This window comes from Salvelinus alpinus, chromosome 7 (assembly GCF_045679555.1).
Source record: "Salvelinus alpinus chromosome 7, SLU_Salpinus.1, whole genome shotgun sequence".
Classification (NCBI taxonomy): domain Eukaryota; kingdom Metazoa; phylum Chordata; class Actinopteri; order Salmoniformes; family Salmonidae; genus Salvelinus; species Salvelinus alpinus.
This window is the reverse complement of record NC_092092.1, coordinates 41490695-41509763: the sequence shown is the minus strand read 5'-3', so window position 1 is coordinate 41509763 and position 19069 is coordinate 41490695. Positions and strand designations below refer to the sequence as shown.

Sequence of the window (19069 nt, the reverse complement as noted above, 5' to 3'; positions counted from 1 at the left end):
TGGTTAGAGCGTTGGGCCAGTAACCGAAAGGTTGTTAGTTTGAATCCCCGAGCTGACAAGGTAAAAATCTGCCGTTCTGCCCCTGAACAAGGCAGTTAACCCACTGTTCCTAAGCCGTCACTGTAAATAAGAATTTGTTCTTAACTGACTTGCTTTGTTAAATAAAATAAGTGGATGAACTCTTTTAGGCACCAGAACAAACAAGACCCACACAATCAAGTAACCAACAATTCATTTAATAATTCATCTTTGTGGTCTCTAGAAGGGGTTTGAAAGGTATAAAATGGTCTTAAAATAATCGACCCAAATGTATTTTCCTCCTCTCAGTCCAGTCATGTGTAGTACGCACAAGTCTACGAATTATGTTCTCAATCGTCCAGTAGATGTCCCATTCTTCCACGTACATAATTTATCTGTTCATTGAACATCCCTGTGAAAATGACTTGCCGGCAGGCGTTCATAGTCCAAAATGTGATGCGACACAAACACAAAGCTCCCTCAGTGTATTCAAAGATCTGATCCATGAAGAGGCCAGAGGTTTTTATGGTTGCGTCTTACTCACGTTCACAAGCATTTCCTTTCTCAGTCATACAAAAACTTTTACTGCCTGATCTGGAACAACTTTAATTTGTTACTAACAGGGGAGTGCATTCGTGATACCTGAAAACACTGACAAATAACATAAAAAACAGTGAATATATTTATTATCATTATAGAAGATAATTAATGTTAACAATAATAATAATAATAACAAAGGCAATTTCACTAGACTACTGGTCCTGCTCATAATGTTGAGTCAGAAAGGTGAATGGGAAAGTTTCAGTTTTAGACATTGTCCACCGTGGCCGCACAGTTCATAACATCATTCTTTTAAATACAAGAGCTGGAACAGAGGTTCATAGAGCACAGAGGAGTGGTGAAGTTGAGGGGAGCGGGTCATTTTTTGGGAGGAGCGGAGAACCGAAGTACAGAAGCGTATGGTTCTTTATCGATTTAGAATCTTCAGAAGTTTCATCGGTAATCTACAGTCTTTTCACAATAACAGAGGACACAAAAAAAGAAAACCATAGAAATATACTACTAGGGCCAGGACGATACCAGTGTCATGATACTCGTTAGTATCGTGGCAAGAAAACAAAACACGAAGCGGATTAATCTTATTTAGACAAATAGCCCTAAATGTTAGAAACAAACATTGTTGTTATCCAGAGTCAAAAAATTATCTCCAAGCTATAGCACACAATATTTTACACATGGCAGGTTTTTAACGGACCAAAGAGTTTGGTCTGCTGTGTGTTTTAATTTTGGCCATGGAAAAATGTGTTGCCCCTTGGTATCGTCCCAGCGCTATGTTCTACCATAATTCTTCAGCTCTCATCCAGAAAACAGCCCAACATGAGGGATTTATAGATCATTACTTAGAACGAGAGGATGAACCATTCACATGTACAAAATATGCACATCTCTCTAGGAGTTCATTTTACCCAACCTGAAAAAGCTTGCGTCAAACCTGATCATATTCAATTGGAAAAGCCTCTGCCTCTTCATACAGCTATCATTATTGTATATATCTCTCATATGGAAAAAACAAACCTTAAAATAATAACACACCAGGATGTACCTTAAAATTGCACTGATAGAACCATTGTGGATAAATGTACCGAGTCACCCTGACAAATCTCTGTATCCCTTCCCTTCACCGCCTTCGACCCAATCAACCAGCAATACCATTTGGGGGTGTTGAGACCGTGATTGGTCTAGAGCCTGAGTAAGCTGTGTGTAGTAGTTCCTAAAAGGTCTTCCATCTTACAGGAAACAGTGAGAGCAGCACAGTAATCCTGACATTTCCCTACTACTCCTCCGGTGTGTTCCTGTACTATCTGGACTCGCCTTCTTTGTGAGAGCTGTACAGTGCCAAGTCCCCCGGCCCACCCAGTCTACGGGTCGGGGTGGAAGACCTGCTTGTCACAGATGGAATGAGCGGAGGGGGGGCGCCTACGGACAGTGCCCCCACCAGCCCAGCAGGGGTCTTGGCCAGGATGCCATTAGGCACGTGGTGAGTGTGGAGAGGCCCCAGGCGGGAGTAGAGGCCGGGGTGGTGGGGCGAGGAGTTGGAGGCTCCAGGCTGATGGAGATGTGAGTGGGAGAGCATCCCGGCGTGCAGCTGCTCCAGGTGGGCTGCGTGAGAACCCGGTGGGTGGTGGGAGCCCGAGAGGTGCGGGTGAGCGTGCATCCCGAAGTAGCGTGCCCTTTCAAAGTCTTCCCTTAGGATCTGGGCGCGCTGCTGCTCATCTATTAGGCCGCCACCTGGGGGCCCCAGCTGGGGAGGGCGGTCAAAGTGGTGGGCCATCAGGCCAAACTCCTGGCGGACCGAGGAGGTAGAGGTAGGAGGGTGGTGGTGAGGGTTGTTGGCAGCCACAGCTGCTGCCAAGGCTGCCGCCCTCTCGGCCTCCAGGAAGCGCTGGGCGTGCTGGGCCTGGAGCAGCCGGGCAAGGTGGGGGTCGGAGCGCAGCGCCAGGTGGGGGTCCGAACGCAGGGCCATGGCCTCTCGGCGTTGCTGCTGCTGCTGTTGTTGGGCAGCCAGCTCCCTCCATGGGTCCCATTGGAAGCTGTGGGGGTGCTGGCCGTGCCCCTGAGGTGGGCCATGGGGGTGGGTGGAGAACCTCTCCCCCCCTGGACCCACTACAATCCCCCCACCCCCTTGTGTGCTCCCCAGGTAGGCCTCAATGGCGGCCTGCGCTCGGGAGCGCTCCAGGAGGGAGAGGTGATGGTGAGGGTTGTGCGGGGTGGGAGGAGGTAGGGGCACCCCGGGCGTGGAAGTCAGAGAGAGAGAAGAGGGGGTGGCGGAGCGGTGGTGGTGAGGGCGGCTGTTGGGCCTGTCGTAGTTGTGGCTGGGGGGCAGAGGCGGCGGCAAGGAGATTGGCACGAGCTCTGGTTCCTCCTTCCTTTCCTCCTTGACCTTGACTGGGGGAAAGAGGGGGGGAGGCTTGGGCACCGGGGTGTTGGTCCGGTCAGGCTTCTTGCCCTGGGACAGAGAGGTGACCGTGGCTGAGGAACAGGATGAGGCATGGGGGCCTCCCTCTCTCTGTGATGAGTGAGAGGGTTCGCTGTGGAGGCCGTGCAGCGCTGCGGGCTGCTGACGGGGGTACAGATCCAAGGGGGAGGGGGCGCCGGGTCCAGAGGGCGGAGTCGTCGTCAGCACAGAGGAAGAGGAGGAGCGAGGTCTGTCTCTGTCTATTGTAGCTGCTGAGGATGAAGGGCCTAGAGGAGGTGGCCTGGAGGAGACTGAGAGGAGCAGTCTTTTGTCTCCATCTCTGCGTGTCAGATCCTCAGTGAGACCGCCGGGGCCTCCCAGAGGGCCCCCGTGCCCGTTGATGTGGGAGACAGGGGTGCTGCTGCGGTGCTGCTGGAGAGTGAGGGCCGGGGCCACTGGAGACATCCGCACAGGTTGACGACCATATAGCATATTGTCTCTGAAAAAAGATAAGAGGATGGTTGGGGAGAGGTATTCAATTCCAGTATTGAATTTGTTAAGAGTAACATGAACTGAAAAATATTATAGAAAGATAAGTCAGAGTTCAAAAAGCATATTTAGGAACTAAGTCGATAAACTATAGTCGAGGCTGTTGTGTCTCACCTGTCTTTCTCATCTTTGATGTGAATAATGTCTCTCCTCTCCATGTCCTTCCCCGTGTCCCGCTCGTCCCTCTTCTCAGCCCCCTTGGCCCAACTGGGGCCAGCCAAGGGGGGAGGCCCACCGTGCAGTCGGTTCCAGGGGTCATGAGGGTTGGGTAAGCCCCCGACGGCAGGAGGCTCCTTGTGGCCAAACACCGAGCTGTTAGCTGGATACAGAATAAAGTTAGTCATTTTAGTGGAGAGTAAGGACAAAGGAGTAAAGACAAACTATGCTTCTTTTTTGAGGAAGAGAAATGGTGACTCACCCAGCGTAGGGCTGCCCAGTCCCCCGAAGGCACCAGAGCCCAGGGCTCCGAGAGGGGTGAACGGAGGTGAGCGGCCGTACGGATCTGCAACACATAAGCATATAAACATCAGGACTGATGCGGACACAAGCCTTACAGCATTAGACCTCTGGCAATATTCACTACTAGTGTTCAGACTCACTGGGGCCTATTAGAGTCACATGCTGAAGAGTTTGTACGCTTTCAATTTAATATCTAGGCTAATAAGGTGTTTTAGTGACCTGTGAGTAGGCAAATCAGTTCCTTGAGTGGGTGAATCAAAATGAGAAATGTTTACTGAGGGTGCAAGTGGTACAGATGCGCCCTTTGAAGCAGTCGAGAGCACAGTTGGAGTGAGGAAAGAGGTGGGGCGTTGATGGGGGGGACAAAAGGAGACTAAAAATTATAAATAATTTATTAACTATTTGCAATGTCAAGGAATCTTTCCTCTGTGCCTGAGGTCTTTAAAAAGCCCATAGTTTTATACTCATGGTGAATACAATTGCAGCACCTTTTCTTCAAACATTATCTTGCTACACAAAACAAGCACCCACCAGTGGCTGTAAAGAGGCTGGTAGGTCGGTTAAGGTCGTGGGCAGAGGGGAGGCCACCACCAAGGGGCCCCAGTGTGCCCAGGCCCCCGGCGCCCGGAAGACGAGCCAGCATCTCGTTACGGAAGTCCAGCTTGTGCGGATCAGCCTGCATCAGCTGAGAGAGGACAGTGGTCAGTCAATGCAATGACCATAGCTTTTTCAATAAACATGGACAACTTGACCAGTATTATTTTTTGGGATGAGTTGATCACATCCGATAATGTTTGAGATGCTTCAGTGGTCAAATTAAATCAGAAATACTTTCTACTTATTTGATAAAAATCACAATTGATAGGATCAGATTGAATTGTAGTAAAAAAATCCCACCTTCACTTTCTTCTGATGTCTCAGAATCATCCACGCCACACGTACATGCATAGCACACCACTTCCCTGGTTTCTGTGTAGACAAAAACACATTATTGACTCGGTGACCCTGTTTTGCTTGCAGTAAGACTCAAGGCCTTTGCACACCGAGTCAGATGCGATGGTGTTAATGTATGCCATATGAAATGTTCATCAACATTAGAATTGTGGGGGGGTACAATTTAGTAAGGCAAGCGTCAGTAATAAACAATATATTATGGGTCGGTTTATTTTTCCTGGACGAATAAAACTTTTTTTTAAACGTCTGATTCTGAGATGAGTAATGATGGAAAGTTGCAGGGAGTTTCACAGTAGGTGTGCCAAAAGTTGGAAGAAATCAGACACGGTGTGCAAGGGCGTTTAGTCAAATAGTTTTGAAATGTAGCAGTCATGACCAAAAGTGAGTAAGAAAAAAAGCGGTACAGTATCATAATACTTTCAAAAATGAAGTATTCAAGTGATGATGAAGCATCTGGCTTTGCTTACATTACTGACTTTCAACGATGTCCCAAATGGATCAGTTAGCTAAACAAAAAAAAGAATAGTAAACCATGTTTATTAAGATTTTAAACTCTTTTTACTATTTGTTATTCACACTTTCCTGCACTGACTACTAGGCCCAAGTCTTTGCACATAATGCTTTTAGAGGCATGTGCATTGTCCATCGATCCCAGCTCAATCCTAGACTACAAGCTTCAGTTGTAACCATAGTCATCATATATTCCAAAAAGGTCATTTTATACTGCGCATCTTACCCTGGGGTCTTTGGGCTGCAGGTGGTGAGGCACAACCCCCAGTCGAGCTGTAATCTCAGGACTTGTTCCCTGGGGGACAAGGGGCTGCATCAAAACACAGCAAACAGTTTGTCATCCAGACACTACATGACATATCATCCATTGACTTATGTAGCTAAAGCTCCACTCACCTTAGGCTGAAAGGCTCCTTGCAGAGAGCTGAAGGGCCCATTGGGAGGAAGCACGGGCTGGATGCCTGGCACTGGGGGAGGAGGGTACTGTGGAAAGAACTAAATCAGCCACACACACAAGCAGAGGCTGGTTAAAACTACACACCCCAGACCCCATTCTGCCTAAGTCTTACCACATTCATCTCAACAACCACCACAGCAATGTATAACCAAACCAATTCTGGAGCATGTAAACGTAAACTCACAGTGTTTCTGTAGAGCCCCTCCATCTTGCCATATTTCTCAAACTAAAAGACAAAACACAAAAAGCGGTTAATGACAAATTCACAACACTGGCATTTCAAAGCAGAAGCTGCTCTATGAAACCCAATTTCACAGGGTAGAATGTAATCGCTTACCAGGTGCTGAGGCGGTGGTGCGGAGGGGGTGGGATGCAGGAAGGGGGTGAAGTGCTGGTGCGTATGTGTGTGCTGGTGCTGGTGATTGTGCTGGTGGAACTGGAAGGCCAGGGGCTGAATTCCGGGCTGGGCCTGGGAGGAGCGGCCTGAGGAGCCCGAGCTGGGGCTGGCCCCCGATGGGCCACCGGGAGTAGAGAGGCCTGGCCCGCCACCGTTGAGCTCAGCCCCAGGTACGCTGCGGCGGCCCTCGCGATCCTGCGAGGCCAGGAAGTGAGAGTTCAGGCCCTGGCGCAGCAGATCCTGGCGCAGCAGGTCCTGGTCTGCAGTAGTGGGACAGATGGAGAGGAATGGAGAATATATTTTAAATAGGTGGATATGGAGCCCAAATAACTAATTTTACAACACTGTGACAGTAGGCTGTCCAAGAACCCAAATGAAGCTAGCAGTAGACCTGATTGATAAATAACAACGCACAGATTTGCAATTATGGTTGAAGATCTGACTAAGGCTGTGAAAAAAGGTGAATAGCAATACACATTGGTGCCAACTGTACAGTACCTGCTCCTGAGTGGGAAGTGAGGAGAGGAGGTGGAGGGGGAAGCCCAGGGGAGGGGGTGAACATGGCACCAGAGCCAGCACGTGAAGGGGGGCGCAGAGATACTGATGACGCTGGACCTCTGATTAGGGACATCGACATACTGGAAGAGGGAGTTGGGGGTCGCATAGACAACGAGGAAGAAGCAGCAGAAGAGGATGGGGGCTTGACTGATGTACTGTTCCTAAAGAGAGAGAGAAGTTGACTATAAAAGATACATTTCCTTAAGAAAATGTGTGCTTACGTCAGCAGTCTTGATTTGACATTTTTTCCTTTATTTAACCAGGCAAGTCAAAAAAAGTTGTCAGTTGTTTTATAAAAGTGGAAGAAGTAGTATTTTTACTGCAGTAGTAATGCTGACTATTAGGCAGATCTGGCAGTGACTGACCTGTTGTTGATGCCCATGCTGTAGATGGATGGGTGTCGCCCGGGGAAGGTGAGGAAGGACTTGTGTTTGGAGTGCGGCGGGCTGGGGTTGTGGTGGGCGCTGTGGCGAAGGCCATCGCTGCTGCCGTTGAGCTGTCCGGGCCGTGCGACCATGGCCGGGGAGAGGGACGGCAGGCGGGAGAAGGAGGGTGAGGTAGACAGGGGCTCGGGGTAAGGCGGCTCCAGACTCCTCTCCTGGCTGCGCTCCAGGCCAGAGACGCGCGGGGTGACCGCCAGCCGGGAGAGGCCACAGCGGCCTGGCAGCGGAAGTGTAGGGCAGCCTTTGCCCATAGAGGCCATGCTCACAGGGATAGGTTCCAAAACTACAGGCCGAGAAAGAACTGCACTTAAACAAAAACGTGAAGGAAAAAAAACTGTTCTAAGAAAGGACACAGCATATTTTGAAATAAGTGTATACTGGGATAAAAAAAAGAAAAAAGAAACGCCAAATGACGAGAGCATATTTATAAAGCAAAGGCATACAGATATGGGAAGAGGAGAACTGCATTTTACCTTTCCTGGTGCTGACAATGAATATTGGCCCCATGTCACTGTCGGAGGCCTAGGGGATGAGATGAGGAAAACACAAATAAATCTAAACCCAATAATAAGCAGGAAAAACACTGCTCTCCCAACAATCATAATTGTATGCGGTTTGATGCAAACAGTACTCACCTTATCTGCTGACTCGCTCTCTGTGTCACACTAAAATAACATAAAAAGCAACATTTAGGTGTGCCACAACATTCATAAACTACAATTATAGGACGCAGCTGTATTCTATGGTCATCTTATGTATTGTAATCGATAGAAGTATAAAGAAACTTACGATGTAGCCAGTCTCCAAGAAGAGGATGCCCCCACCCTAAAAAAATTATAACAGTTAATATGTAAGATTGGTGGTATTCACCTTCAACACACAGTGCCTTGCAAAAGTATTGGAGGCCGCATTTATTGTAGCCGGGGACTTTTATTTAAGGAAATCCGAGGAAATTGCAACCGAAACTAATCAATGCATCTCCTATGGTACATGCGCAACACGGACCATGGATCATTGCTACTCTCCTAATCAGAATCTATGCTTTAAGATTGTTTTGATCACATGGACTGGGACATGTTCCTGGTGGCCTCTGAGACCAGAAGTGCATAGAGGATGTTGTTCCCACTGATGATTAGAACTTATCCAAACCAAAAAAACATTTACCTAAAACTGAAAGCACGAACCACCGCATTTAACCATGGCAAGGTGATTGGGAACATGGACGTGTACAAACAGACCAGTTACGACCTCCGTAAGGCAATCGGAGGCAAAACGACAGTACAGGGACAAAGTGGAGACACAATTCAACAGCTCAGACACGAGATGTATGTGGCAGGGACTACAGCCATTCACAAATTATAAAGGGAAAGCCAGCCACGACGCCTTGCTGCAGGATGAACTAAAGACCTTCGCCTGTTTCGAACAAAATTTTGAGCCGCCGACACAGGCTCCAGGCGATCACGAGGACTGTGTGCTCTCGTTCTTCGTGGCCGACGTGAGTAAGTAATTTAAGCGTGTTAACCCTCGAAAGGCTGCCAGCCAAGAGGGCATCCCAAGTCGCGTTCTCAGAGCATGTGCAGACCAGCTGGCTGGAGTGTTTACAGACATACTCAATCTCTCCATATCCCAGTCTGTTGTCCCAACTTGCTTCAAGATGTCCACCCTTGCTTTCCTGGGTACAGGAACAAAGGTAATTTAACTAAATTACTATTGCCCCAAAGCACAAACTTCTGTCATCATGAAGTGCTTTGAGAGGCTAGTTAAGAACCATACCACCTCCAACTTGACATCCTAGACCCACTACAATTAGCATATCGCCCCAACAGATCCACGGACGACGCCATTGCACTGCCCTATCCCACCTGGACAAGATAAATACCTATGTAAGAATGCTGTTCATTGACTACAGCTGCCTTAAACACCAGTGCCCTCCAAGCTCATCACTAAGCTTAGGGCCCTGGGTCTGTACCCCTCCCTGTGCAACTGGGTCCTGGAAGCTTCAATCTCCAGGCCATCAGACTGTTAAACAGTCACCACTAGCCAGCCTCCACCCGGTACCCTTCCCTGAACCTTAGAGACTGCTGCCCTATGTACATAGTAGGGATGCACAATATAAAAAATATGAAAAAGAATTGGTTTACATATCGGAATCAGACAATATTAGCTAAAAATGCCAACATCGTATCGGCCCGATGTCTAGTTTAACGCTGATACGCAAAACCGATGTCAAAGCTGACGTGCATACCTATATAACGTAGGTACACGACGTAATGACGCCACGTAAAATGTTGCGCTACACAGCATTCCTAACCTAGCCCACAATGTCTGCTGTGTGGATCAAGCAGTCAACAAGTTGAGCAGTCATTTGAAAGAGTAAGAACATTTAAGCGAGACAAATCAAAAGGCAAAATCCATTAACGCCAAGATAATGGAATTCATTGCCCTTGACAATCAACCGTTCTCTGTTGTGGGTGATGTTGGCTTTCGCAACTGGTCGAGCACCAGTACACACTACCAAGTGCGCTATTTTTCAGATGTTTCCCTACCGGAGTTAGAGTAATGGTGTCACTGCTATTACCTTCAACGACATACTACGAAACACCGTTTGTGTCTTCGCGTGTCAAAAAAGATACGTCAAATAACACTATTTGACAATAACACTATTTGACGCGTTAAATACGCTTTTAATTTGAAATGTCAAATAACAGTTCTATTATAGAATGTTGTGTGTTCTGAATTTGCACGTGCAAGCCAAGCGCCACCACTACTATCAGTAGCACTGTCAAAGCTGTACAAAAAAAGTCTGCAAACACCGGCCACGAACGATGCGTTTACAACACCGCGTTGGTAATAAAGCATTATTTGTTTGACCGCAACTTCTGGGGTAGCTAGTTAGCTTTAGCTTGGTACCTAGCTAACACCAATATAACCAGCCTGAAAACAATGACCAGTAGAAACTGCAGTCATTTTCATTATTCTTAGCAATGATTTAGGAATCCTTGTGAGTAAATATTAGCTAGGTAGCCACTTGTTGTTCACCTATTGAAATTGAACTTCAGTTCATGAAAATAAATAGCTAGCCAGCTACTTAACCCGGTTGCCCAAAGCTAACGTTATAAGCCGTCAGCTAGCTTAATCTGGCTAGTGAGGCTCGACCGGACTGGGTTATGTGTTGTGAAGCTAGCCACAATAAGGATTAGGCACAATAGTGGAATTTGCAGTTTGCCTTCAAAATAAAAGTACCTATTTGAAAGTGATGCAGAAGGTTACAATTGGTGGAATCATCCCATATTTAGACTAGATAATGTTAATCAAGGTTGGAATGTGAAGCATTGATATGGGGTATCAGTCTACTCGGTGACACCCACAGAACACAACCGTGAAGCGTTTACGAAAATATTAGCGTTGTAGCTCTTATCAGGGGACTGTGACATCTCCTCCCCAGTCAGCCTATTGTGTGTATTGACATTCATATTGCACTGTACAGCTTTACCTAAGGATTGGGAATCAATGAAATGGGGTATCAGTCTACTCAATACTAGAGGTCGAACGATTATTCGGCATGGCCGATTAATTAGGGCCGATTTCAAGTTTTCATAATCGGTAATCGCCCTTTTTGGATGCCAATTATGGGCGATTACATTGCAATCCACGAGGAGACTGCGTTGCAGGCTGACCACCTGTTACGCGAGTGCAGCATCAAAAGGACCTGTGGCTGCAAGGAGCCAAGTATTAAACTTATCTTAGAAAAAACAATCACATAATCACTAGTTAACGACACATGGTTGATGATGTTAACTAGCTTGTCCTGCATATAATCAATGCGGTGCCTGTTAATTTATCATCAAATCACAGCCTACCTCAACTTCGCCAAACGGGTGATGATTTAACAAAAGCGGATTCGTGTAAAAAGCACAATCGTTGCACAAATGTAGCTAACCATAAACATCAATGCCTTTCTTAAAATCAATACACAAAAGTATATATTTTTTTTTTTACCTGCATATTTAGTTAAAAGAAATGCATGTTAGCAGGCAATATTAACTAGAGAAAGTCACTTCTCTTGCGTTCAGTGCAAGCAGAGTCAGGGTACATGCAGCAGTTTGGGCCGCCTGGATCGTTGAGAACATAATTTCTTCCTAACAAAGACCGTAATTAATTTGCCACCCTTTCGATAAAATATGGAACAGTTTCATATTTCACTGAAAGAATAAACGTTTTGTTTTCGAAATGATAGTTTCTGGATTTTACCATATAAATTACCAAAGGCTCGTATTTCTGTGTGTTTATTATATTATAATTAAGTCTATGGTTTGATATTTGATAGAGCAGTCTGACTGAGCAGTAGTAGGCAGCATCAGGCTTGTAAGCATTCATTCACACAGCACTTTACTGCATTTGCCAGCAGCTCTTAACAATGCTTGAAGCACAGCGATGTTTATGACTTCAAGCCTATCAACTCCCGAGATTAGGCTGGCAATACTAAAGTGCCTATATGAACATCTAATAGTCAAAGGTATATGAAATATAAATGGCATAGAGAAATAGTCGACGCGTCATAATGCCTATATTAACTACAACCTAAAACTTCTTAACTGGGAATATTGAAGACTCATGTTATAAGGAACCACCAGATATCATATGTTCTCATGTTCTGAGCAAGGAACTTAAACGTTAGCCTTTTTTACATGGCACATATTGCACTTTTACTTTCGTCTCCAACACTGCATTTTTGCATTATTTGAACCAAATTGAACATGTTTCATTAATTATTTGAGACCAAATTTATTTTATTTCTGTATTATATTAGTTAAAATAAAAGTGTTCATTCAGTATTGTTGGTATTGTCATTATTACATATAATTAAAATTATTCAGGTCCTGATTGGTCGACAAACTTATTTAACACGTCAAATAGTGTTATTTGATGTGCATCTTTTTTGACACGCAAAGACCCAAACATCGTTCCATAGAAATCCTGGTTGAGAATGAAACGACTGAACAAATGAACAATGAAACAGCACAGCAAGTAAGTGAAAGTAATAGGTTTTGATTATATTTTACTGGTAATGGGGACATATGTAAATGCCAAAAAAATTACTTTTTGGTCAGTGTGGTGTGTGTAACCTTTATTTAACTAGGTAAGTCCTATAAGAAGAAATTCTTATTGACAATGACGGCCTACTCCAGACAAACCCGGACGAGGCTGGGCCAATTGTGTGCCGCCCTATGGGACTCCAAATCACAGCCGGATGTGATACAGCCTTGATTCGAACCAGGGACTGTAGTGACGCCTCTTGCACTGAGATGTGTGTGTTAACTATTTAACTGTACTAGAATGCTTAAAAGGCACCTAAAATTTTAAATATCGGTATTGTTTTTTTCTGGCAAGGAAAATATTGGTTATCGGTCAAAAAAGTCATATCGGTGCATCAATAATTTCAGTACTAAAATAGTTGACAACACCCTTGAATTCCCAAATTATACTTGCTGTGTAGGCTAACGGTCACTAGGTTGGGATGCACACCACATGAAAATCTGGTGTCAAAGAGCAGTACTCTAGATATAGCTTACCCAGCGACATGGTATTTAGCAACTTGAAATTATCCTCATGTCTGTCTGACCTCGAGTTAATAAATCCCCATCGACTCATCACAAGCTCAGCCAACAGGGTGCTAAAAAGATGTCACTAGTAAGTTTTACTCTTCAACAACAGGTGTGTGTAGCCAGCTAGTGCTCTCACTAGGCCATTACAAGTTTATGACTTCACAGTCTGAATATTTGAGCTCGGCCAGCTAGTTCCCACAAACAAAACCAACAGGATCCAGACCAGACATGGTCTGCTTTTGAATAAGCTACTTTCAAACCCAAATGTGAGATGACAACTACATATAACATCTCATGCGGCACACCTTTACCTCAATCTTTCTCCTCTTCCAACAGCTGCGGGAGAAGCTAGGTGGGGCCCCTTCCTCGGGCTCTGAGGGGGGCCTTTTACCATTCTCCTCCGGGCCCCTCTTCCTCTTGCTCCCCCTTCCCATGAGCATGGCGGCACGCTGGGTAGGCTTCATGGAGCAGTCCATCTGGAGAGAAGATGCATCCATCCCAGTGTTAAACAAGCAGTACAAAACTATTTGGTTCACTGAAACGTTGACAGTGTGTTGATTGGCTCCCTATTATTTCCCAAAATTTCCCACACAGGTTCTCTGCCCATGTTCTGCCTTGACAACCGCCAAGGACATTCCTACCACTGAAATTGGCCAAAAAAAACAAATGAGGAAGCCTTGACTGAGAAATGTTTCGGGGGAAATGAATAGCAGTCAGTGATGCCTGAACTGGTAAGGGAACCTACAGATGACTCAATAAGTTCCTGTTACAATGACATTGCATGTTTTAGAAACTCCACTTTGAAGGATCTGTTGACATATGGGTCAGTGCATGGATACTGGATTTGTGCCATTGAACTCCTCAGAGCATGCTATATTCTGGATTGTGTGGCATTTCAATTCAACAAGAATTGTTGGTCTAATGACGAGCAGATTAATAAACATAGGCTATTTGTAATCGACACCGGGTGCTTGGTACACAAATAATTAAGGTTGTTAAGAAACGCATCATAGAAGATCATTGTGTCTGATTTCTTTCATTGTGGTTATTGATCGGATTGCTTCACCTAAGTGTACAAGGTGTAAATGAACTGTGAATTTTTGGAAACTCAATCCACAACTGATTCACACCTGGAGGTGTGAGGAGATAACCAAAATAGTTCCAAGGTGGGACTTGTCCTTTTAAGCCTCTACAGTCTAAGCCCAGTCTAAGCTACAGTGCAATTGGAAAGTATTCAGACCCCTTGACTTGTTGCACATTTTGTTACGTTACAGCCTTATTCTAATGTGGATTTCCCGCAATCGACTCACTATACCCCATAACGACAAAGCAAAAACAGGTGGAGACATTTTTGCAAATGTATAAAAATAAAAAAAAACACAAGTATTCAGACCCTTTACTCAGTACTTTGTTGAAGCACCTTTGGCAGCGATTACAGCCTCGAGTCTTCTTGGGTATGTCGCTACAAGCTTGGGGAGTTTCTCCTGTTCTCTGCAGATCCTCTCAAGCTCTGTCAAAGTCCAAGCTCTGGCTGGGCCACTCAAGGACATTCAGAGACTTGTCCCGAAGCCACTCCTGCATAGGCTTGCCTGTGTGCTTAGGGTTGTTGTCCTGTTGGAAGGTGAACCTTCGCCTCAGTCTGATGTCCTGAGCGCTCTGTAGCAGGTTTTCATCAAGGACCTCTATACTTTGTGCCGTTCATCCTTCCCCGGACCCTGACTGGTCTCACAGTCCCTGCCGCTGAAAAACATCCCCACATCATGCTGCGGCCACCACGCTTCACTGTAGGGGTGGTATTGGCCAGGTGATGAGCAGTACCTGGCTTCCTCCAGACGTGACGCTTGGCATTCAGGCCGAAGAGTTTAATCTTGGTTCCATCAGACAAGAGAATCTGGTTTCTCATGGTCTGAGAGTCTTTAGCTGCCTTTTGGCAAATTCCAAACGGGCTGTCATGTGCATTTTACTGAGGAGTGGCTTCCATCTGGCCACTCTACCATAAAGGCCTGATTGGTGGAGTGCTGCAGAGATGGTTATCCTTCTGGAAGGTTCTCCCATCTCCACAGAGGAACTCTGTCAGAGTGACCATTAGGTTCTTGGTCACCTCCCTGACCAAGGCCTTTCTCCCCCGATTGCTCAGTTTGGCTAGGCGGCCAGCTCTAGGAAGAGTCCTGGTGGTTCAAGGATGATCAATGGAAACAGGATGCACCTGAGCTCAATTTCGAGTCTCATAGCAAAGGGTCTGAATACATTTGCAAAAATGTTTAAAAAAAAACTGTTTTTAAATTTGTCATTATGGTATTGTGTGTAGATGGATGAAAAAAAAATACATTCATCAATTTTAGAATAAGGATGTAACGTAACAACGTGTGAAAAAAGTAAACGGATCTGAATGCACTATATATGGAATTATTTTAAGGTCATACCAAGGATCATTTAGCTATGATAATTTGAATTTAGCCTTACTATTGCAAGCTATGACATGACGTGGAAAAGTACATTTTAATATGTGGCAAGAGAAAAGATAATTCACCCTTATTAAACTTGCCAGAGCATTTGCACAAGGGGGTATGGTATATGGCCAATATACCACGGTTAAAGGCTGTTCTTAAGCATGATGCAATGCTGAGTGCCTGGATACAGCCCTTAGCAGTGGTATATTGGCCATATACTGCAAACCCCGCGGGTTCCGTATTGCTATTCTAAACTGGTTACCAACGTAATTACGACAGTAAAAGTAATGTTTTGTCACGCACGTTGTATATGGTCTGATATACCACAGCTTTCACCCAATCAGCATTCAGTGCTCGAACTACCCAGGTATTTTTACTGCTCTAATTACGTTGTAAACAGTTTATAAATAGCAATAAGGCACCTCAGGGGTTTGTGGTATATGGCCAATATACCACGGCTAAGGGCTGTACCCAGGCACTCAGCATTGCGCCAAACAGCCCTTAGCCGTAGTATATTGGCCTTATACCACACCCCCCCCCTGTGCCTTATTGGTAAAATAGTTCTTTGTGCATGAGCATAACTATAGATATATCCGACAGGAGAGTTTGAGTTTTGAAAGTTGGACAGAGGATCTCAATCTCTGAGCAAGAAAAACTTGGATGAACATAAAAAAATGAATGTTAGGCTATTTTCTGGCAATTGTGCTGTTATTATGTACCAAATGTTAAGACTACAATAAGCAATTGGATGAACTGCTATTAGCCCATACAAACACATTGAATAACAGATTCACTACATGGACAAACAGATCTGTTTTAATATTTTATTCTAAAAGGACGTTTGTTCTGAAGTGTGTCCTATATCTGAGCGATAAGATCAGGAAAGTATTCTTAAAAAATTTGACCCCTTATTTTTGGCAATAAACAATCTCCATATATACTTCCATTCATTTTTTTTAAACCGGTAAGGGGACCTTCAGATGAGTCTTGTGAGTGTCCTAGAGCAAAACAACCAACATGTAGGTTGCCAGTAGCCCAAACTGTTCGGAAGCTACAGACAGAAGTTGGCAGATCGGCTGTACCGACTTCAGATGAGTCCCAACTTGCTTGAACGTCATCGGGTTTGTGAGTCTCATCTTTCCATAGAGGGATCATGATAGGTTTCGTGACAACGATTTTCGGGATGTCTCATGGTCTGACAAACACACTACTTCTGCCAACCTTCACCACAGATGCGGAAGTGCAACATCGGCAGATGCGGTTGATTGAGATTGCATCCAATGCAAAAAAACATCTTTAGCTTAAACTGACAGATTTTAATTGTAGTTTTTATTATGCTAATTAGATGTATGCAGGGCCACATAAATCGACTCTGGGGGTTTAAAGTAAAGAGATTGAGGGAGGACAATTCACGTCTGTGGAGACCATTGACAAATGTTATTTAGATACAGTTGAAGTCCATCATATGAGTATTGTGGTAGGGTAGGATTGTGCTCACAAGGAAATACACAGACTTACCTCCAGGGCCTCAAAGCTGTTGAAGCTGGCAATTGAGAAGCCATCGATGATGTCCTCCTCACAGTACACCGACTCGCGCTTCCTCCGTCGAGGAGGCCTGTGTCTGGGGCCGGCGAACCCGGGTCGACATTCTCTACCTCCAGGACCGAGTACAGATCCTGGCCCGCAAAGCTCCTTTTCCGAGCACGAGGAGGGCGATGTGGCCCGCTGCTCAGCAAGGTCTACTCTTCTCCTGCGCCGCTCTCTGTCTCGTTGAGAACGGGAGCGTCGGCTCTGTCTGAACCCATTGCTTTGACTCGGACCTTCCATGTCAAAACAAACAGCACCAGTCCGTTTGACCTAAGGCACTTTTAAAAATCCGTCCCAGTCGAAGGCACTTTCCTTAGCCCAAAGTTAACCACCACACAGGCCCACACCGGAGCCCCTGTTTAAAATGGCGTTAAAAGTAACGTTAGTCTATTTAACTAGTGTCTTTTGCGGACAGGATGGCATCTGTGCCTTTCTCTCGGCTAAATTTGACTGTCATGTCAATGCACTAAGATGAAATCTGTATTTCCAGAATTGGTGGTATTAGCTAGTGTGTTCAGCAGAAGTATATCCAAGTTAAGCTGTCAAGACATGGCTAATTCGCAGTCTCAAAGAAGGCTAGCTGGCAAGCCAACAACCAAATATGCGTATGTAAATAAAAAGGACTAACGCTAGTTGGCTGTCTAACTTAACTTGCTAGTTGTTATTAACTAAAAACACCTATTTTATACGAATGTTACATTTAGTGAGGTACTGCTACAATGTAAATACACACCCATCTCGTTCTAATTACAATTTCGGCACGAGCTGACAAATTAGCTAACCTAGTTAAATCGCACAAACCGCACATTAGCCAATGATAACTAGCTAACGAACGATAACGTTAGCTACCTGCCACTGCCAAATCACCAGAGCAAGATCATTTGTTGCCAATTTAAAGCATCTATATAACTAGCTCATTTAGTGCATCCACAAGTATTCCAAGCATTTTAGTTAAACAGTTTGATTAACTGTTTTTGTAGCCAACTTTAGCCATACATAAGAATTACGTTAACTTGGTAGTTGCTACCTAGCTAACGTTAAATGTATTCAAGTGCTTTATTATGCTAGTATTAGCTAGCTAGTTAAATAATTATCTAGCCAGTTTATTGCAAACGCAAAGTAGCTAATTATCACGGAGTAGGCAACGTTATAGTAAATAAAAACATTATTTAAATACCTTCCGAAGTATTGATTAGCACAAAATCCACAACTAGCTGTTACCCTGGAGCTGACAGTAAAGCGAACATTTGCTCCAGCTTGACGATGGGCCCAATACGAATGGTTGAATTATGAAAGAAAGACGTAGCTAGCTAGCTAGCCGTAGTTGGGTAGCGAGCTATTTTTGATACCTAGCTAATGCACAAACAATACTTTTTTTTTTACACTAAATCTGACGTTATATGGTGACTGTTTAGTCACCCACTATTCGTGTGTTATCGATGTCTCTCCCTACACTAATTTGTTTTTGCTCTACAACCATTAAAAACTAAATTATTCAAGGCCCTACTGAAGCCGCAGTCTTGAGTTCCATTAACGAGGGTATCGACCAAGCCCTTGGCAGGACAACTCCTTCAGCGGCCCACAGTGTAATCCACTTGTGTCCGGGGAAGTTGAATTATTTGCCGATATTTCCGGTTGAACCAAATATATCGTAACCAGTCTTCAAGTACAAACAAAATAGAACGATTCTCTAACGACCTTTCATTTGGAAACAAATAAGAAATTTGAAGATCTGTGAGACAACCCTTGTCAATGTGCATTGTGCGCTTCAGCGAGTCCTCGCCTATCAGGGTCAGGGTTGCCAGGTCAAGCTAAAATCTCTAGACCAATGACCACTTAAAACCTACCCAAAATGCCTGGAAACTAGCCTAAAAAAAAATCACAGTAAGAGAGTTGCTGCCATATTTATACAATTTGTTTTCTCCGATAACGTTATCGAGCCAATTAAGAAGGAATATCATAGTAACTTGAAATTACCTTAGAAGCAAAATTCGAGTTTCCTCAAAATAATAACTATTGCAAGCTATGACATGACGTAAAAAAGTTATTTGAATATGTGACAAGATAAAAGATAATTCACCCTTATTGAACTTGCCAGATCATTTGCACACGGGGTAAATAAATC

General features: G+C 44.7%; 1 protein-coding gene across 8 annotated transcripts; it reads right to left on the bottom strand.

The window, feature by feature from the left end:
- Nucleotides 1-220: 220 nt before the first annotated feature.
- On the bottom strand, nucleotides 221-18775 carry LOC139581042 (autism susceptibility gene 2 protein-like). 8 transcript variants are annotated; one of them, XM_071410364.1, is made up of 17 exons: nucleotides 16876-18775; nucleotides 13219-13383; nucleotides 8091-8126; nucleotides 7937-7966; nucleotides 7775-7823; nucleotides 7224-7602; nucleotides 6799-7019; nucleotides 6241-6560; nucleotides 6088-6129; nucleotides 5843-5929; nucleotides 5673-5756; nucleotides 5404-5442; nucleotides 4880-4951; nucleotides 4514-4667; nucleotides 3942-4025; nucleotides 3638-3842; nucleotides 221-3473 (listed from the first exon to the last, which is right to left on the bottom strand). In XM_071410364.1, the coding sequence occupies exons 1-17, from the start codon at nucleotides 17182-17184 to the stop codon at nucleotides 1877-1879; spliced, it is 3873 nt and encodes a 1290-aa protein (XP_071266465.1). In that variant the 5' UTR covers nucleotides 17185-18775; the 3' UTR covers nucleotides 221-1876. The 8 variants fall into 8 exon arrangements, with proteins under 8 accessions (XP_071266465.1, XP_071266469.1, XP_071266464.1 ...); XM_071410368.1 differs by having other exon boundaries at nucleotides 5673-5741; XM_071410363.1 differs by having other exon boundaries at nucleotides 5843-5941; nucleotides 16876-18770.
- Nucleotides 18776-19069: the final 294 nt, after the last annotated feature.

Coding starts and splice junctions, on each gene's coding strand:
- LOC139581042 (XM_071410363.1), bottom strand. CDS start 17,184: ATGGAAGGTCCGAGTCAAAGCAATGGGTTCAGACAGAGCCGACGCTCC. Junction 5,443..5,672: donor TGCAGCCCAAAGACCCCAGG/GTAAGATGCGCA, acceptor TTTTTTGTTTAG/CTAACTGATCCATTTGGGAC. Junction 3,474..3,637: donor ATCAAAGATGAGAAAGACAG/GTGAGACACAAC, acceptor ATCTTTTTTCAG/AGACAATATGCTATATGGTC.